Raw genomic sequence first — 21,990 nt, forward strand, 5'->3', positions numbered from 1 at the left:
TCTCTCTCTCTCTCTCTCTCTCTCTCTCTCTCTCTCTCTCTACTTGAATCTTCTTTCTTGTTTGTGATTAAAGTTTACAATACTTTGATCACCTTGATCACATATAATATAGTCAGAAATAAATCTTGATCACATATAATATAGTCAGAAATAAATAAGCTACTGACATAAAACTTTTTTTATGTATTATATTTGATGTAAAGAAAATATAACGCAAAATCATCTTTATTTTACATTTAACATCTTAATTTGGATGTCAAAAACGATCTCATAGCAATTTCACCTTTTTGGCATGTTAAAATAGCTCAAGTGTTTAAATTTCGTATTCCCACCGAGTATAACTTTTTCTAGCGCATTAACCCGTAAGTCCACATTCCACTAGTCTGCGAGTAATTCAAAATAAAAAAACTATTGGGATCGGAAATAATCCCACAATGTGTCAGATTGGGATCAAAATATCGTTTTCTAATATCACCGTTTCTCTGCTGAAGACACCGAAGAAAATATCACCAGCAGCATTTGTCATCTTCGCGACTCGGATAAACACTTCATGCGGAGAAAATCCACGTTTCTGGAAAACCAAGAGATATCACGCGCATCAACACTTTCGCTAAATACATTGACAACCCTCGAATATTTTCCGTCAATGTCACCGAAAATATTAGGATAATCTACGCTCGATTACATCGATCCCCTCTCGCATCGTTACTTCGCCGCTTTTGGGATGTCCCGCAAGACGTAGGGAGACAATATCCATAGTCCTGCGAGATAGCCCTCTTATGACATGCCTTCTTTTGTACTCGGTTCGTTTCATGCATCGGCAAGCGTGGGCGCGTGGAAAAAATGCCTTCCGCGCGACGAGGATGGCGATAAAAATCGCCTCATCTAACCCACTCTGGCGTCGAAAATCCTCGATGACCGAGTTACGTGATTGATGATGCATCCAAGAGTTAGGCCGACGTTCTTTTTTTATTTCCGAAATAAAAGGTGAAAATTGCGGAAAAGAAAAGATTGTCGGAGCAATCCAATTGAATTATCTTTTTTTTATTGTTACTTTTCATTGTTACTTGTTATCGTAGCACTTGTGATTTCTAACATAATGATGTAAAACGATACGAAACATAGTGGTGCCATGCAATTCACTTGAAATTCTTGAAGAAACTACGGGAATAAATGTCGCTTCACAGCAGACGTGATGTTTTACGTATGATACGCGAAAATATTGCCGAACGACAACAGCGAAACTGTGACAAGGATGGACTTGGGCGAGGAATGCCCTCGCGCGATACGTTCATCTCAGTGTTTAAGTGCGCCAAGTGCTCGGGGGAATAGCAAACGGGGAATCCGAAGTGGAATATTACAGACGATGCATTCCAGAGGGGGCTCTCGATAGTACTAAATCTCAGGACAAAGGCTCAAATCGGACGCTGTTTGATTGCGCGATCGCGGCGGTTATCGCTCGCTCTGTAGCAAATCAAACGTCAGACAGGAGGCGTTAAATATTCAATGATCGCAAACCGTCGAGGGATGTGGCTACCAAAGCGACACTAATCGGGTAATCGACGATGCCACTGTAACATTAATCGCATCGTCGAGCAAAGCCCCTACCAACGACGGCTGACTTTTCCATGCAACTGGTTCATTTAATCTTTGGCGTTACCCTCCTGATTTCTTTTTTACGAGCTTTACACTGTTATCTTTAATGGGTAGCCATAAAACTGAGAGCTTGCCAGTGACTGCTCTCACAAGACGCGAAGTGTCCAAGAGGTACGCCGATCGTCAATCTGGTTTTGAGCACCGCAATCCGCAAATAGGGGAAAGCATAAAGGAAGCAGAATCTCAAGAAGCAGCGCGTCTCTTCCGCGAAGCTCTCGAAAACTCGTATGATCTCAAGAGGCATTCCCTTGAGCAGGAGGACTTGACAATGGATACACCCATGCGCCAGCGTTCTGACTAATGCCGAATGGCAGAGAGGACGTCTCTTGAACATTTCAAAAATAAGTCTGTCCGTTCTTGATGCTCTCGTTCGAGCTGTGCTCGACAAGGTGCATCAGTGTCTCCGCTTTATCGACAGGGTATCGAGACATCGGTCTCGTCCACGACACCCAACGACAGCGGACGAGAGAATCTCTTCGAGAACAAATTATACGGATCAGTACGAATTACTTGAACACATTTCCGCTCGTCGATGCAGCGTATCGATACCCAGCTTATACGGACGGTGAAATACGGGCGCTACAGAGCGAAGTAACGATACTTCTCTGCCGGTATCGAAATATCGTCCCTTCTACCCCCGACGACACGCGAGAGATTAAGGGCGTCAAGCCGCGCTCGGCGTTGCGCGCCGCTTGCTCGCCTCATTCTTGACTCGCATACGCGCGGCTTAACAGGCGTGTTTACAATGTCGGCAATTCGGACTGTCCGGTGCCCCCTGAGATCGCCGTGAGGTATCCTGTATGCGATCGCGATGCCGGTGTTCGCATAGCATGACTCACGAGCGTCGTATAATAAGCGATGCCTCGCCGGCACCGCAGGACCCCGGACTCCAAATGCCAAGGATTCGTCCTTGCGTACGCCGCGTGAGAATGGCCAGCACTGAAACTTCGTACGGCACGTTGGATTTTAATAGTATCCCGATGGGCGAATCGTCGTAAATGTTCCGATTAGTGAACTCAGCTTTTCATTAACTTTGACCTTGACATTTATTGTCAAGGACATCGCCCTGAGCAACAACCTAAGGGTTTCAGCCGTCTCGATCGTTGATTAAAGGTTATTAACAAAAGATGAGTAGAACAGAAATTCACCGATGTTCTGTATATTTAAAAAGTACATGTGAGGATTTGTTCCTCCACATCTCGCAAAGATTAATTTAATTTAACTTAAGCTAAGATGTGTCACTTTGATATTGGTGTACATTGCCAAGAGATGTACGTCTCGATACTGTGTACATCCAAACGCCTTGATCACGTATGTCAATGTCAAAATGATATAAGTTAGGTTAGAGTTACAAGTTAGGTCAGGTTTGGTTAAGCTTTGTCCTCCATCATATCCATATGTATACTTAAGTGTATCCACATGTATACTTTAGTTATTGACATAAAAAATTAAATGAAAAGTACATATTTTTTGGAGAATGTATACACAAGCACAGTCTATATAAGAATTTATATATAAGAACTTATATAAGAACAACTCTCTAACCTGACATATATCGATATGAAATTGAGATATATATATGTAAGTCAAATTCAAGGAAAGGGAAAAGGGTTATTGGAGCTGGATTCACTAATCTAAATAATTACCACGTGATAATATCTAATTATAAGAGAAGTATCGTGAAGAATATGAAAAATTCTATTGAAATTCCCGACATTGTCGTTCCGTGAATATCATTGGTATTTATTTTATTAGTTTTGATATTAGCAAGTATCGCAGGTATTATTGTCAGTATTATTAGCTTTATAACATATATTAACATATGTAACATATATTAGCTTTAACATATAATGCGAACGTTGTGAATATTATCGAGATGTTTCGTTCACACCCCAAGAATTCGTTCGTGATGAATGAGTCAGGCACCCTCGAAATGGGACTCTACGCTCTTCTTCACTCGCGTCAGAGCTGTCACAGGAGCTCGGAATTATCGTGCAAATTCGTGCAGCCGTGAAAGTTTTAAATGCAAAATGCGGTCCCGCCGCACCGCCGAGAATCGTTCTCGTCACATAATCGCCCGGCGTCTACCTTCAACTAGCCGACAGCGGGAACCACCATTCTCCCTATCGTATTCCTTCAAAGCGCGGTACACCTTGTGGAAGAGAAACCCGGAATTCCAGCAGTGACTCCTTTGGTCGCGTCGCGAAAAGTGCGCAGGAGCTTTAATAATGTCGGCGACACACAATGCCGTCGGCGAGGCGTCGTGCAAACAGGGTCACCGGTGAATCCGTGCGCGCATCGCGTGTCTTTGAAATATCTTCATCCACATTAATATAGCGAGAACTCGGGGAGGCACGGCCGTTCTTGTTGCTGTTCTTGTTTCCTTCGGGGATTCTATCCGAAGCACACGCCCTTAAATTCCGCCCATTCTGAGAACCGTTTTCCTTCGTTTTACCCTCTCACGGCCGCTTATCGCCAACCGTAACTTTGCTTGTGATCAATCGATCGATCTTGTATTAACCCTCCGCGTGCAATGCTGGCCTGTGAAACCCGAACGAATATCCAATCGCTCGCCAACTTTCGTAAAGGCCCCAGAAACATTTCAAGATAACGCAAATCTGCTTTCAGATGTTGATTTTATCGCGTTACTACCTTATCGACGTTCTTCTGTGCATATCTGGAAAAAAGATATTTCCAAAAACCTAGATTTTCAGGTAGTTTGAAGCTATCTGGGTCTGCCAGATATTGTATTATATCTTCCAAAAAATATGATTGCGGAGGGTTGATCGGCTTTAAGACCGACATACTGCTCTTTCAGCGAGAAATATAGAAGTTTCGACTTTATATCTCTATTAAATTGCGAAAGTATTAAAAAAATACATGTTTGACGTAGGCCGTCTTTTTCCACTAGGCCTTTCCATTACGCACCCGATCGTTTATCCTTTGGAGGACGTGGTTCAATCAGAATTTTTGTCGAAATTCTGCTTGGTTTCAGCATCGATCGCGGATATCGAAAAACCGCATTCACAATAGTATAGAAAAAAACGCACACTAAACGCTTAACACGTGGACGAGTATTCGCGGAGACGGATTTGCTCGCAAACGACGCGAGGGATCAAAAGATTGCGGTGTAAAAGAACGGACGGCTTCAGCGTGCAGTGAAAACGCAAAAAACGCACGTGGCGTGATCGCGGGATATGAAGTTGACTCGGGTCTGTATCGTGTTTCTCTGTACTGATCTATGGATGTTCGCAGAACGACAGGAATTTCTCCTATTGAGTTCGGTATCGGACTTCCCATCCAATTAAGAATAAAAGGAAAGGACGAAATAGTGAAATCCGAAAAAAGGGCCCGGTCACACACACACACGTATTGATCATCCAACTTGGCTCGAAACGAGACAAATCCGACGGGCAAATTCGACAGATTTCACTCACGGTGACATGTTGAGCTAGTCACTCAAAACGGCGATAGGAAGCGGTATCGAGGTCACCCAGCACGAATAACTCGACGAGGGATAAAGGGTGAGGATCCCGGTAATCCCAACATATGAAGTCTCCCTCTCCGTTACGTCTCTCATCCATCTTTATCTCTCATTATCCATCCACAAAGGGACGACTATCTAACTTTCGTCCCGCTCGTCTACTTGTAAACCCCTTGACACTTTCTCGGATATTAAAAGCGCAAGTGTCGCGAGAATAAACTCTAAAGAAAAAAATATCATATCTACGTTGGAATATCGTATCTTCAGACGAAATGATATAATCATACGTTACTGTTATTTTGCGGTTCGCACGAAAATTGTACTGGCGTGCACCAAGAATTTTTGCAAAATTGATTTCGCCCTGATCTGGAAATGCGTTATTAAGATCTTTCAATAGATCTCTGTGTATAAAATAATTCGGCTATAGTAAAAAGGAAGCAATTTAAATGTGAATGCGAATCGATTCGAATGTATCGGCTCTTTGAGAGTCTCCAAAACTGTATACTCGTATCCTTAGGTACGTCTCCCCGTACCTTTATCTTCCCTCGCATGCCGGAAAACCACATAGTCAGCCCCTAATATTCAATTTGGCTGAGGTAGCGGAGATCTATTTCCTGATTAGACGCAAACAGCGAGATCTCGCATGTTTAATTCAAAGGTCAACATTCAATGTATAATGTAGCTGGACATTTAACAAATATCATCACAAATTGTTACGAACGAATATGGCTGTTACAAATATTGTTTTAAACAAATATATAACAAATATAATTATTAAATTATTTTAAAGCAGATATCATAGATATAATTGTCCGACTAAATACTGAAGACTGAATTATTAAAGACTAAATACTGAAGGCTGAATTGATAAATTCGATAGAAACAGCCATGTTATAAATTGAAATAACGAAGATTCTTTATGTTAGAGTTCTCATATTAATTTCAATCGCAATTTTTTTATCTCATATAGCGTATTTTTTCATTCCCTTTGAAACGAACGGACTTTCGAGGAAACTTTCATTTGAATTTACACGTGGAATTTCAAGCAGAATTTTGTACAATTGGCTATGACGTTGTCATAAAAAACCATACGTGAAAAAGTTAGGATCCTACTACGTGCCGTAGTAGGAATCAATAATGGCGATATGATATGGCAATGAACGGCGTGAAGTACGTGAGCCGAAACTAAAGTAGAAGAGAAATCGTGTTCGGGGAATAGAGCGCGTGGCAATTGTGACACAAACGATCATTTTCAGCCGGCTATTCACGGACTTTTCTGTCTGATTGTCGAGTGAATCGGAACTCATTCCTGTTTAGTAATGATATTGACACATAAGTGTATTCGAGAGAACATCGTAATAATTATACCTAGTATAGTATCCTTATAAAGGCTCGAGAGAGAACTGGACGTAATAAAGCACCAGGTCAAAAACATTATTACTGCGACATCAAATGAATCATAAAGACTTTGTTATGAATTTCCTTGCCAAAAATAAACAAGTCTTTCACGACAAAACCTTCACTTTGCACGAGAGGAAGATCATTTCATTTCCTTATACAATTAAGATAAATGGATAATTAATAATCGTTATTGTACAATCGGATACAAAGATATTTTTCTACTTTGTAATTATAGCACTTCATATGGCAAAGTAAATGTCATCATTCATAAAATCTTGAAAAGATATTCGACAAATTAAGCAACAGAATTACTAATTTATTTGTAGACTTTTCCTTCGTATGATTAATTCGATTAATTAAACGTAAACTCATTTTATCTTATAATCTCCTTAAATGCATACAACCGTGTATTCTCCGATATTGCAACGTACAATTTAGGATAACGACTTTATCAGAGAGAGAGAGAGAGAGAGAGAGAGAGAGAGAGAGAAGGAGAGAGAGAGAAGGAGAGAGAGAGAGAGAGAAGGAGAGAGAGAGAGAAGGAGAGAGAGGAAGAAGAAAAAGAAAGAAATACGTTATATCACGATAATGGCATTATCGGCTCGCTATGTTCGTAACTTGATCATCCGTGCAAGGATGAGAGATTCCGTGATTCCCTTCCGCAGACTTGTCTTATGCCCGTGGAAATTGTCTGCTGTCTCTTCCAGCGCGTTTCTATACTTTCCCCGAATGGTTAGCGACTTCCATCTCGATCATTAATTACGTCTCGCCGTCGTTGCAGCCGGACTGCGTCGGTGCACTTCGGACGTCTTTCGCGTTAACGACCTTTCTAATTCCTCTTTCATGGTTTACGAGCACACATGGCGAATATTCAGACCGACGGATAATGTTCCGCATCTTGATGAACCATTCAAGGCAGCTCGAAGTTACAAGCGAGATGTAACGTAATTTGCGGAACGTAATCCAGACGCGGAAACCTTCAATTCTCGACGCTGTCGTAAATTTCGCGTATTTCGAGACTGAAGTAAATTATAATATAAATTTCAAAGTACGAGTAAAGATGCCAAAATTATACAAAAATTATACAAAATTATACAAAAATTTTGTAATTATCTTGCAATATAATGTTTCTTGAGCTGCTATATAATACAATTAAAAGCACAAAGCACAGCTCGCCGCAAGAAGAAAGAAAGAAAATGTAATAAGTCTCTTGACTTGTCCTCAGTTATTGAGAGAGTTGTTTGGTATGAAAAATCGGATGCCCATAGGATAACTCAAAAGTTATCAATAAGTTAATCACAAAGTGTTCGTCCCGATCCATTCGCGAGGCACTGCGTATGCTCGTAGCAGAAAGTAGAACGGCAGAGCTGGTAGCTGGTAGCAAAAATGGAGGATGTATGTAAAACGCGGCATATTTTACAGCGCAAACGATACGTTCCATGAGCAAGTCGAGTGCTTCTCTCCCTCGTGTTCCTCTCAAAGAAGCCGGCTTTGAGGGCTTCTGGTGCGAGGGTGAACGGGTCCCCTCTCTTAAAGCGAGATATAGCCTTTAATGGTCTTTCATCCTTGTCGCGTCATTTACCGTCGGCTTCGCAGACTCGGGTCGCAGCTAAATATTTGCCCCTGCATTGCACCCTCTGGCGGCGTCAACGGCGGCAACGGCAGTGTGTGTTAACCCTTTTTCGCGTCTTTTCCTCCGTCTCGCACCTTCGAACGATAATTACGTTACCGTGTTGCCGCTGACGTCCTGGTCGATTTGCGGTAACGATTAATTTTGAGTAACGCAATTTCCCGCCTAACGCACCGACGCTTCCTCCGACCTTCCTGACGATCGTGGTAAATAACAAGCGATATAAGGGAAGAAGTAAGATGTTTCAACCACGTTTTCTCGTTAATATTATGTTATAAGAAGTTTAACCTCTTCAGAGAGAAAGAGAGAGATAGAGCTACTGATATATATATATTAGATTCTTTCAATTTTTCGTTCCTAATACTCATATCTCGTCGGGAAATTAAACTTCTACATCAAGCCTGCAAATATTGTCAAACTTGTAATGAAGAATTTCTAGATGTAGAGACTTTTTATTTATAGATTATTAATAGACTCTTGTGATATTGCACAGAGGAAAAAGTTTAGTTCAATTAACTAAATGTCTGGTGAAATATGAACGAATCAGAGATTCAGTTGAACTTGCCACACGAAAAAAAAATTGGTTAAATTAACCGAAAATATGAGTACATTAACGAGACTGTTTAATGGAAAATAAACGATCCAAAATTTTGGTTAAAATAACTAAATACAATTGGTTACACGATTTCTAGTTAAGATAACCTAATTTTATTATATTAATTGATTTTTGGTTTCATCAAAATTTGTTTATTTAGTTTCATCAAACATATATCACGTTAATACAACCATGTTCTTTTTTTCCGTGTAGAATTCTGTTCGAATTGATCAGATTTCTAATTAACTCGAATAGTTGCAAGTTCTGTTTAGCCAAAAATTTGATTAACTTAAAAGTTACAAGTTTAGGTTAACTAAAAAACTTCAACCGAAATGTCTGGTTTGTTCATATTTCACCAGACATTTGGTTAATCCAACCAAACTTTCTTCCCCATTATAAATCGTAACTTTTTATCATTTCCTCCATCTGAAGATTTAACTTTTAAACGATAAGTGCTTCAAGAAAATAATATTGCACATTTCAATTTGTCAAAAAATATAATTATTTGAGTACACAAAAATACATCAAACGTTCGTTTATTGTCCGCGCGTGATCAATGGAAACACACAAATAATTTGCGTTATTTGTGTGCTCGAAAAATGTTTATAACTCTGAAAGGGTTGACTTTTCGATCCATATTTAATAGACACTTTTTACTCAGTATAATGAGTACTATCTACACTGTAAGTTTGAAATACGTTTCTTGTATATATCCACATAATTAAGCGTTTAATTGTATTAAATTCATTAAATTCTGAAAGAAACGGGACGCAAATCGTTATTACATTAGTCGGGGAAAGGGGGGAGGGTGGGACGATGTAGAAGCATTGTTGAAAAATGTCCACCAAATTCCCGTAGCCGGAAATGCATTCGGTATACCGCACGTTACGTTTCCCGTACCTCGCATCCCTTTTTTCGAATCAGGAGACTCAGTCTACAACTTCACCCGCGAAACAAGAGATTGCCATTAAAGGCACAGATACCCGCGAATCGATGTGCATTTGTTTCGATGTAGCACTGGGGTGGCATAGCCAATGCAACCGGAGTTAAGTCTCGCGAAACTCTGCTCGAGCGATGCAACGAGCATCGTGAAAAACGTAACAGACTCCGGATGAAAAGTCGAACGTGCCGATAGTTTCGTACTTTTCAGAGCACCAAGGAGGATCAAGAAGGTCCGATTCTCTGCAGGAATCATTCATCACGACGTGCCACCCTCGTGAATGCACGCGCGTCGCCGCAATCATCGCGTTTGGTTACAACGAAATATGCACCTCCATGTAAATCGTCGCGCCTACTGTGGCGCGAAAGTTATGCGAATGGGTGCTCGCGGAATTTCAGTCATTTCCACATTCCCTCTTATAAAATGAAATTCCGCAGCCGCACGGGAACCGACGCCGGTATTATCGCGAATTAGCTTCGCACATTGAGCCTCGCGCACATGCAAACGTTTTGCAACTGATTTCTCGATATCCCGCGGTCGACCTAAATCGACCTAAATTTTAATAACGCTGCTGCTCTATACAGCCCACCGGTGGTCAAGTTTGCAGTTTTACGGACCATAAAAGCTCGCGGTTTGTCTTGCGTGAAGTTTCGAGTCTATCGCACGGATTGCTTACAGTATATTGCGAAAAGTTACATGTGAAAAACCACGTTTCGAAACTTACAGTATATCGCGAAAAGTAACACATGAAAAACCGCATTTCGAAACAATTGAAACGCCGCACGCGATATTGATCCGTTCAGCGCGGAAATAAAGCGCAGATCTAAGTGGCGTATTTCCCGCACGAGTTTCCGAAGATTATGCTAATACCGAGCTGCTAGAATCGCGACAAACCGCGCTGCAAGTAAGAGCCAGGTGGAACATATTTCTCTTCCGCGCTCTCAAGTGGAAAGAGACGCGTCAGTGTCAGGCTCCTTTTTAAAATGCTTGCGCCAATAACGGCGGCTGCGATCTGCGGGGAACTCGTGCCATAAATCGTATAGATTTCCGCGGGAGTAGATCGAGTCGACGTCCCTCGCGGATTTTACGTTTCTCGCAAGGGAAGTGTATTTAGAGCGAGAAGTCAGTCGTTTTTTCGCTGAAACGTTCTTCGGCTTTCGTCAGGAAGTTACCCGACGAACATCGTCGTACCTCAGACCATCGTCAAAGACTTTTTCGCAACACGTCACTCGCAATATTCGAGGCTGCAAACAGTCCCCATAATTTAATTACTCGAGAGAGAGATTTAATTCGTCGAGAGAATTTTACTCGAGTTATTTCTATCGACGATTTTCGGGCCGCTGGCAAAGCTCGCCCACTTGCTCGCTTCGCAGCGCATTTTCTCATTTTCCTAAGCGATTTTTACCCGCCAGGATAGCCGCGTCCATCCACTGAATTACTCAACTCGCAAATACAGGAGGCACTAAATAGAGCGCGGCAGAAAGGATAGTAGAGAATGGATTTCAAGCGGTCAGTGTTTATGGGACAGACAAAAACAGAAAGCTCTAGGAGATTATCCATTAATGTCGAAATTTATGTGTGTGTGTGTGTGTGTACGCGACAGTGTTCTTCAATTAATAACTAAAAATCTACGTGATCATTTGTAAAATAGTAGAAGACTTTTTTGTTCAGTTTGACCCAATGCACACGCCGGCAGAGGTCGCAGCTCGTTTACTATATCACACATGATAATTCACCAATTTTCTCCGACTGATAACGCTAAATTTTACGTAGTTATTTGCGAAATGGTAGAACGAATTTTGCGTTCACTTTGATGAGTTCTACTTACACACACTGCAGTCGTATAACGAATTGCACGACATTCTGTATAACCCATCCACATTATATACATGTATGTTTGCACACATGTATGTGCTCACACATCGACAACGATATATCCTCATCTCTCTCCGTTTTATCCATATAAACGCACGCCTACGTCTCGCCCACGCGAACGAAACACCGTTTTGGAATCCGCCAACGCGACTGGAAGATAGACGAACGTGTCGCGGCGCGGTCCATGAATCCCTAAAACAATCTTCACGCCACCCTGACGTAAGACATCTCCGCAGAACCCCAGAATAGCAAATGTCGCCGGTTCCTCAAGGGGTCTGCCTTTCAGAATCGCAATAAAACAAAAGTGTATTCGAGTTTAGGCTGCAATATCCGAATTTTGTTTCTCCTCGATAGACATCCGGGTGTAGGAATCTCGATGAAATTATAGCGTCATCCCCATGATATTGATCGAATGAAGATCGATAGTCGCGAAAGACAGCGGCGTGAGATCTACTTTGATCTGTACGTGTGAGGAAAACGCGACAGGCGTAATGGGACGTAGAGAGGACAGCCTAACGTTTCGAGTAAACGCATGATCATCAATCACGTATGAGGACCTCGTAAACATGTTTATTGTTGTATACGCTCGTGAAAGTTCACTTCACGTATTAACGAAACAATACAGCTGTTACAGCTCGGTAGCTACTACAGCTACCGACAGTAATTAATGTTGCGCGTTAATCGCTTCTAAAGATCGTTTCTTTAGCAACTCGGTGTGAACAAAGAAGAATGTGGATCTATTATTATTATACAAATATACTTGAATGACGAATTTTGCAATGTTTTCATAATGTATTTGTACTTGCCCTGGAATGTTAAACTTTGTGTTAAACTTAAATATACAAAGATACATCACTTAACTATACTTTTTCACGAATTGAAATATACAGTTTTTTTCTTAAAGATTTAAATAACAAGAGAGTTTTAGAATTTTTATTTCTTAAATTTATTTCAGAAATGTTGCAAATTTTTACGTAAGCTTACATTTTTATCGCGTTTCTTTTTATAATTGTAATAAAATGAAATATTTAGGTAAATATTTACACATAATAAGTTCTTTATAAAATTCTATTCTATTCTATAAATTTTAAAGTATTTTGATAATTTTGCGTAGATTTTTTTAGAATTTTATAGAATTTCGATAAATGAGAACGATCCCACTATACCAAATTAAAATGCTCAAAAGAAGTACAATATGAGGGTTAAATTATAATGCTTCTTTTACTATAAACAAACAAAAGAATAAAATAACGCACAATACGCGTTTTTTCTGCAATTTACTCAAATTAAAATTTAAACCATGCTTTCAATTGGAAATTTATTTTTAATCAAATTTAAATTCATCTTTATTTTTAATCAAATTTAAATTCATCTTTAACTCTAAAAAAAAGTGTGTGTGTATGTGATCAATTTTTTAAATATACCGTTAATTTAATTAAAACGTGTACAAACGACTCCCTCTTAACCTTTTAACGGCGGGAATGAATTTCAATTGAAATCGATTTTTTATTTTACGCGAAATTTAGCTATAAATGAGCTATAAATGAATTTCTTATGTGGAGTCGCCAGCCTGACTGCTATCGACCAGTCCCGCCGTTAAAAGGTTAACGAAAACTGAACAAATAGCTTTCTATTTTACAACAACAAGCGCAATCTATTTGAATAATTGTTCCGATTTTTACGCGAAAGTATAGACGAGCGTCGACACGTTTGAAAAGGTCTTGGAGCCCGCCAACAATATTGTGCACTGCTCCTTTTTACTCGAACGCGCCGTTGTTCTCTGAGGGATGGATGTCAAATCCACGGCGTGAACGTACTACAATGCGCTACGTGTGCCGGCACTAGCCACCGATAAAGGACACCGTGAGCCACTTACAAAAATTGCAAACACGCTTTAAACGTCCGTACCTCGCTAAAAAATTGACGCACGAATGTGAAACGAGCGCTGCTCCGCTCAACACGCAATCGCGTTGGTCGCCCTCGTCGTCATGACACGTGTTCACGTGTATGATTGCGACACGTGGTATATGCGGTATATCGTTGCATGAACACGTCAAAATGTAGTTAACTCTCCGCGTACAATATTGCGTATATGAAACCCGTACGAATATTTAATCGTTCATCGATTCTCGTAAAAACATTCCAAAACAGCGCGAATTTCTTGGCAGATTTGAATGTTATGTTAATTTATAGCTGACGTTTTTTATATTTCTGGGGGAAAAAATATAAAAAATAGGGATTTTCTATAAAGTTATGGCAGTTCAAAGTCCCCCAGTTATGCTTAAATTGCACTATATGTCCCAAAAAATATAATTGTACGCGAAGAATCAAAGTAAGAGGACAGAATGTGTTGGAAGTTATCGCAGAGAAATATAGTACAAGATTCGTAACTTTTATCACGATGTCACACATGATTTGAGACGAAGTAATGTTACGCAATTGACGTATCAAATTCTGAATAAATAAGATTGGCTGAAACGAAAAGATCTTACTTCGAAGCACAGTAATAAAAAATAAAGTAAATATTCAAAAATGAGCTGCACACACGCAACTGACATCAAGTTCTGAATGAAATCGACTGAGGCGAAAAAAATCTCATGTACAACAAAGATTATTTCGAAACGAAGTAATAAAGATTTTTAAAAATATTAGAAGCGAGCCGCATGCACGCACCACATTTCCTCCCGCGCGCACGCGTGTAATTTTTCAATTTTATATTAAATTCCGCAAATAACAACTGCCGCGCTCTCTGTGCCGGCCGCATATTGTCCATTGATTTTCGCCGAGCAAAACATTCTACGAGCAGTGAGCTTGCATTTTGTGTTCGCATGCATCGTGTGTCTGCTGCAGGCAGATTGCCGTGTCATTAGTTTCGAGTGATTCTTGCGTCCTACACGGCGCAGCGCAAGTCGCGCCTTCGTTTTGTGATCGAACTGCGCCGCTCGAGCGTGTCCGGTCGTTTACAGAGATCGACTACTGGTGCAACATTGGACGAAACATCGGCTGCCGACAAAAACCGACAGTGATAGATAACGCGAAGGCTCGTGTGCAACGCAGCGCACAGCTCACCCGGCAAATTTCTTCCTGACAACAAAATGCAAATGGCACCGATAATTAACATGTGCAGATCAACACTTAAAAAGAAAAAAAAAACCGACAAGAAACAAAAGGATATTTAATGAGCAAATCTTTTTCACACGTTTCAATAAAAAAAATGGATCGATTATTTCCCAAAAACGCGTGCACATGTGTATCGCGAATTTCAAATGAAAGCAATTTACGGCGAAGAGCGGATCCCGCGCCGTTCCACGTATTCAGCGTCGAAACTGACGTGAAAGTGTTCGATCAGACGATGTGATTACACGAGTCGCCTCCACCTGAAGATTAGTCGAGATTTAGCAGGAAACACGTCGATCCGTTCAGATCCTCCTAATTTCCTTAGAGCTTAAATCTTCGGAGAACGGAAATAGTTTATCGTCGGAAGCGCTTACCGTTCGGCCGTCTCCGATTTCAGATTCACGTAGAAAGCTGTCCGAACGTTCGCGAATATTGACTACTGAAAGGATAAAAAAATCGAAGCTCGCATCACCGACGGACGTGCACGCAAATGGACGACAGCGAGCATCACCACTGCAATCAAATTTCACAAGCCCTGAGAGAAAAAAAATGGTTGATCTAGCTAATATTATACAATCGTGGTTTGATGAAAGTGCATTTGTTGCAACAAAAAATTTGCTGCTGCAATTAAAGCAATTAATTTACAATGTACTCTTTCTTTCTTGTTTCGTGTTCTCTATCTTTGTCTGGTTAAAGCTTGATTTATAATGTGTTATTTGCTTCTTGTTTCTTTTTCTTTACCTCTTTCTGGCTTACACCTTAAGCCTTAAACTAAAAAAAACAGAGAACAAGAAACAGGAAAGAGCACATTATAGATTAGGTTTTATAGATTGATTTACAATCTATACTCTTTGCTTTCTACTTACAATCTATGCTCTTTGCTTTCTACTTTTTTAAAGCCTGATCTACAATAGGTTCTTTGCGTTCTGTTTCTTGTCTTCTATCTTTTTCTGGCTTAAAGCTTAAAGTTTGAGTCAGAAAGAGATAAAGAGAAAGAAGCAAAAAACAAATAACACATTATAGATCAAGTTTAATCCTTTCTGATTTAAATTTTGAACTTTTAGTTAGGAAAATATAAAAGATGACAGTAAGCGAAGAACACATTGTAGACAAAGTTTTAAGTCTACAATGTTCTCTTTGTTTTCTGCTTGCTTTGCTTGCTTTCTACTTCTTGTTTCCTGTCTTTTTTTGGCTTAAGATTTAAGGTTTAAGTCAAAAAGTGATAAAGAGAAAAAAACAGGAAGCAAAGATATATTATAAAACAAGTTTTAAGATTTGAATCAGAAAGACCAAAGAAAAGAACACATTATAAATTAAGTTTAAAAATTTTGCCAGTACATCAGTTTCATGACTAAATATATGTCCATACTGGAAGCTACACTCTTATATAGATGTCTACGTGTCACAAAGAGATTTAACTAACACGCGCAGATTCTTGCTGGCACAGCTAATTTTTCTTTTCCGTGAAGGAGTCGAAGTAGCTATTCTTTCTGGCATCTAAAGTGAGTTGCTCCTGGGCATTCTACTGTTGAAATCTGCACAAATGACACGATCAATCTTAAATATTTCACGGGGCAAACGGTGTGGTCGTTATCGCCGTCAATACAAGACGCGACGATGATTTACGTGCTTGCGCGGCTATTAACCGCAGTTAATCGAGCGCGCTCGGTATTAATCGTTTAGCGTGTCGATTCTGTCATAGCCTTCGCTAATTTCCTCCAGAGTCCCATGGGACCGGAGAGGGAAGAATTTGTCAGTCGAAGCACTCGCCTATAATTACTGGGGCGTACTCGCGGGAGAATATTCTCCGTGTCAAGGCGCTTTAGCCCACCATTAGGCTGTTAATGTCCATGACACGCACAGAATTAGCACCCCAATGGCGAGTTATATGGGATTTATAACGGCAGCGACGTACAATAGATGGTCCGGCACTTCAGACCAGACTGTTTGCCATTAAACAGAAGCGTCCCGGTGAAAAACACGACGACTCGAGAGTTATTAAGACGCTGAAATGAAATCGATCTACGCGAAAGAAAGGATTCTTTCTATCTTTCTTATATTCTATTTAGTATTTCTATCTGTTTGATCCGAAAATAATTTTATATCAAACAACATAATATTTTATGTCAAATATCATGTACATATATTTTGGTTCATGTTAAATTAAACCATATTTAATGGAAAAAAGCACTATTGTTTAAAGACAATTCTTATAATATACTGTTTCATTACATTTCCAATTTTATTTCGTTGAATTAAATTATTTGATTAGCAAAAAAACTATTATTTTAAATATGTATTTCGTCTTTCAATCTAATATATTATTTACAATAACGACCAAATATTTGGTTAAAAATCCAAGAGTAGGTATATCACAAATCCCATAATGTACATTCTGTAAATATTCGTTATATATCGACCGTTGCTGCATTGCTTCCAATGGTTACCAGTATGGCATAAGAAAATCTTTTTTGGGCGCTATAAGAATACATTATAAGCGTAATGCTATATAAGTATATCGTTCGAGTTGGTTGGAATCACTAAATCCTGCTCGATCGTTGAAGTTGAGCGACCCATATCGTGGTCAGCAAGAAAGATGACTGACCGTATTACGAAATGATTGAATATGAGTATTGGATGGAAAATCACGGGGAAAGAGGATGCACTCTCGAGAACATAATAAAAAGAGATCGCCAGTAATGCGGAGAAAGAAGAAGTTTCTTAAGGTTACTTCAACAAAATTGTGAAAATTTTTTAGTAAAACGAGAAAATTAAGTGAAACAATTTTCTTCTTTGAACCAAACAATAAATAAATTATTTATATCGAACATTAATATTGTTTAAAAAGTTAAGCAATCATACTTATTGATTGACGTAGTTCCTTTGAATTAATCCGATGATTAAATTGATTTGGATGCAATAAAATTAATTAAATTTGAAGAAATCTTCTTTTCTCTGTGCAAAATACGATGTTCTTTCTCTAGGGAAGCGTCTTAACAGTGGTGCTTCTCTAATAACTACGGCCGTTTGATATAGAAACTGCGAGGGAAACGCAATCTCGACCGACCTTCCGCCGTTAGCTCGATCGAAAAAAGTTTAAGAGATCGATGAGTAACCATCTAGGAGTCGACGTCGGAGCAATTAGAGACGCGAATCCAGGCGGTCGTTGAAAAAACACGATCGCGAGTTTGCAGAACGATGAAATTCGTAGGGAGAGGGGAACTCGATGGGGGTCTTTCGCGGTTTCCTCAATCTTTCCCAACGTAGACCCGATTTCCCTTCAATTATGCCCCGAGCGTTTATACGATTCCAAGAAGCCCCAAGGAGACAGCTCGCGGACGTTGAGAAGAAGATGGTGCCTAACAAACGATAATAAATGATTCAAGATGGTAGGGGTGCGCGCAGGTCCGATAAATAAACCCGGCAATTTCCGGAAAATCCCGTCGCCGAGTGGGAGTCCCTACGCGCGCACCTGCGACCAACTTCCGACTGGTTTTAAGCCTGTTAGCCGTTCCCCACCTATTAACTATACTTCGAAGAATTAATTATAACCTCAGCTCTCTTCATAAGCAGTTTTGTGCGTGCATGACCAATCGCCGACTCGTACGACAAATTATGCAAAGCGCGCCGGTGAATTATAGCACGTCGGCCGGTATCTTCAGGGAAAGAAAATGTTTCCCAATACACAGCAATTGCCGATACGTCGCGCGACTTAATGGGCCGAGGGAAGTTTTGCGTCGAGAATTCTTCACAATAGGAGTCGCGCCACCCCTTGAATATTTAACCCTTCATTTGGCAATGTTGCTCTCAAGCGACATCAATTTTTCATGAGCTACAACGCGAGAACGATAGATGCAGGACGCATTTATTTAACACTGTTGCTCTGAAGGAACATTTCCATTGCTCTGGAGCAACAATTTCATTGTCTGTTCTGTTCATGTGTTTCAGTAGTTTCTCAATATTTCTACCACTAGATAGAAATCGTCGAAAATTAAAATGATATTTTGAAAACTATACAACTGCATTCAGAAGAGACACCATCTACTTTTCACAATATGTAAACATTCAAGAATATTATTCCTTAAAATTGTCTGGATCTGCCAAATAAAGGGTTAACAAATTACACTCTTTTTCCGCGATATTAAAAATATCGCATAGAAATTTTCTCTGTGAAAAGAAGATAGGTCGCTTTTTTAATAGGAAAGAACACGCATACGTACAATTTTGCATTTAAATGTCCCGCGCTACTTTTATCTCTGAAAAAGCCGAAGGTTACTTTTAATAGGACTGCATTATTAAAGCAATTACGATTGCGTTCGTAACCATTTTTGTTTCGAATTATCGAAAAAAATTATCTTCATTTCGCTCACAAAGCGTGAAATACTTTTATACAATATAAAGACATTCTTTCTCCGCCGGTTCCGCGCGCTACTCGGAACAACCGAATGGAAATAAATTCATGGCCGACGACAAGCTCACATTTCCCATTAATATTTGTTCCAGATGGAGGCGTAGTGGGTGGTTCGAGAACAGGCCCAGTGGTGACTCCGCATACGCTGGAACTGACACCACGTGGTAGGGTTTTGCTGCAGCTTGCACCGCCGGAAACTGCTCGAGCGTACCTGCCGCCAGAATATCGACCCGGCCGCGTTTATTCGGACACGGATTCGGAAAAAGTACGTCACATTCAGCAACGCTTAATGACGCGCCGTTAATCTGATAAAAAATGAATTGCGCACCTTGCGCAGGCCCAACGGCCTGGCAGATTTCGGAACGAACTTCCGCTATTTGGTCGCTGATTTGTTTCTTGATGTAACGGAAATTGACGTTCACGACGTGTCGCGAGATTTGGCACAGCGTATTCCCAAAGTCGTGTGCATATTCGCAGAAAAAAAAATCCTACCTCTTTCGATCAGCAGGATCTGCGGATGATCAGAGGAAAAAGGTAGGCCAAATATGGCCTACGGTCCAAATATTGACTCCTACCAGTGTTTTGATTCTGTATAGTGCTAAACTCTACTGAGAAGCATTTGAGTAATTTTTTCCAAAGTGTAGCATATATAACGAATTCTCTGAATTTCTTACAGTTGAACTTCACTGTAAGAGTAGAGTGAGCCATTCCAATACGAATGATTTTTTACTCGTATAAATCCAATTTTCCAATCGGAATCGTCGAGTAAATATTTTTATTCGAAAATGAAAAGTGAAGTTGACATATCTCACTTCACGAAATAATGATGCAAGTTGTCTACTTTGTGACAACATTCTCTGATGTTACAAAAAAAAATTGTAGACATAGTGTTTATTTTATGTGGTCTTTATGGATGTACAATCATTATACAGAGGCATCAGATGGCCAGATGATTATGCAATTTTTGTCGGTGAATATTACGAGAAATATAAAATAAAATATGCTTAATTACCTTAAATCTTGTGTTACTTTGAAAGTACAGGGATAGCTCATATTTGGAGCCCTTTTCCAAACAGTGCAAATTTCTTTTTTTTTTTCAGAAAAAAAATGAATAATTAAAAACCCGATCATTTTAAAAACATCTCCTTTACAAGTATTGAACTAGACATATCCCACTTGCTTAATAGCGCATAATTCGCCCAGACAAGTTCAGACATTTCGAGATTAAAAAGAAAAGGAGTGATAACTCATATTTGGACTTTTTTCTCTATCATTTCCTCGAAATGCTGGAGCAAATTCGCGACTGGTCATTCGCGTAATATGATATCCGACAAATGTAGCGATATTGTGTCCACAAAGGTAAATATCCGGTAAATATATCCGAAACAGGGTCGAATGATTGCGCTCAATCCGATATGGCAATCGCGAGAAGCGGTCGGACAAAACACGTTCATCAGAGAGACGCGGCTTCGTTATTCGCGCCGGTGAATTACATGCGTACACGCGCTCGTAAGTGGTAGTGTATTTGCTGAAGGGGGCGAGGCCGATGGTATAATTAAAAGAGCATCACGCGGAGAATTATTAACGTGTCCTATTAAAATCCTTTCAGCGCGAAAGGGATTAAGCCGACACGGGCGTCCTTTGACGGCTCGGGCTTTTCATTTGCTCGACTTCCGCGTTTCAGCGACGAGTGAATTTTTAACGGGGCTGCGAACCATTCGAAAGACTCGAAGAACGAAGAGAGACGTAACAGAGAAAGAGAGAGAGAGAGAAAGAGAAAGCCGGCTCATGCCAGTTTTTGTGTACCTTCAGCGAAATCCCGTCGCTTCTGTGCGTTCCCTCCCTCCTCGCGCCATCTATTTTTCACCCCGCGCCACCCCCGCGTTCGACGGATTTTCTCGCTCTCTCGGCGCCTCTCCTACCTCGCCGCGATCCCTTTCGTTCCCTTTAGCGCCATCCTTTCTTCCCGTAGACGGCCGGATGGAGCTTCGTTGTTTCAGCACGACCGGTATTTATCTGCTGCAGATTAAAGGGAGAACAAACGGCGCGCACGATAAATAAACTTCGGCAGACATCGTCCTTTTGTATCGCCGATTTGAAACTTCCATCCTTCCCTCCCCTGTCACCCTTCCCCGCTGTCTCGTTCATCTAACGAGGAGATAAGTCCTCGCAGAGAGCGAAACCCTCATGCACATTCCGCGGCATCCGTATCGCTCGTTAATCACGCGAACAGACGATCGGACGTAATTTACGTTCGTGCGATGACGGAAGGACATCGCGCGCAGTTCGTAAATACATTGACACAGACACGTGGCAGTAAAAGCCCCCGCGTTTACGGCGGAGATTCGACGGCACAAGCGCTGCTATTTGTGGGTTTATGTGTAGGAGTATAAATAACACTATCTCGCGCAAAAAGGGGACAGCGAGTAGGAGCTTTTGCGCTTTCCGGATTCAATCTCTTGCGGAAGATCACGCAAAATCTAGTCGCGACGTCATAAGTAGGGAAGATCGGGGCTGAATGGCACATTTCGAAGTTACCACTTTTCAGGCGATCAATTTTTGTGATTCACTGCATAGACATAATAAAGGGAACTTTTCTCTATGTTTTTATACTTGCAAAACGATCCTCTAAACCGTATATTTAAAAAAAATTTTTTTCTATAATAACCGAAATATACGAAATATTCTGCAACATAGTCATCTTACCCCGTGCTGGATCAAGTTGACCAGCAATTCAGAGTAAAAGAATAAGAAATGTATATCCTAATTAGAGTAATTCCGGCGTTTTCACAAGAAGTCTTCGCAGTCTTGCCGATTCTTTAATAACGAGTCAACTTTATCCCATTCATTCACATTCAATTATTTTATGAGTGAAAATTGT

At 40.4% G+C, this 21,990-nt stretch overlaps 1 protein-coding gene across 1 annotated transcript in view; it reads left to right on the forward strand.

Moving 5' to 3' along the window:
• The window catches only part of LOC116849002, a 95,319-nt gene that overhangs the window by 31,005 nt on the left and 42,324 nt on the right, over positions 1–21,990 (forward strand). Inside the window, exon 4 of the mRNA XM_032825717.1 lies at positions 19,202–19,374. Coding sequence (XP_032681608.1) covers positions 19,202–19,374 — 173 coding nt within the window. The remainder of the gene's footprint in view (positions 1–19,201; positions 19,375–21,990) is intronic.

The sequence above is a fragment of the Odontomachus brunneus genome, unplaced genomic scaffold (genome assembly GCF_010583005.1).
Source record: "Odontomachus brunneus isolate Ranch 3 - 2012 unplaced genomic scaffold, Obru_v1 Obru_scaffold_103, whole genome shotgun sequence".
Lineage (NCBI taxonomy): Eukaryota > Metazoa > Arthropoda > Insecta > Hymenoptera > Formicidae > Odontomachus > Odontomachus brunneus.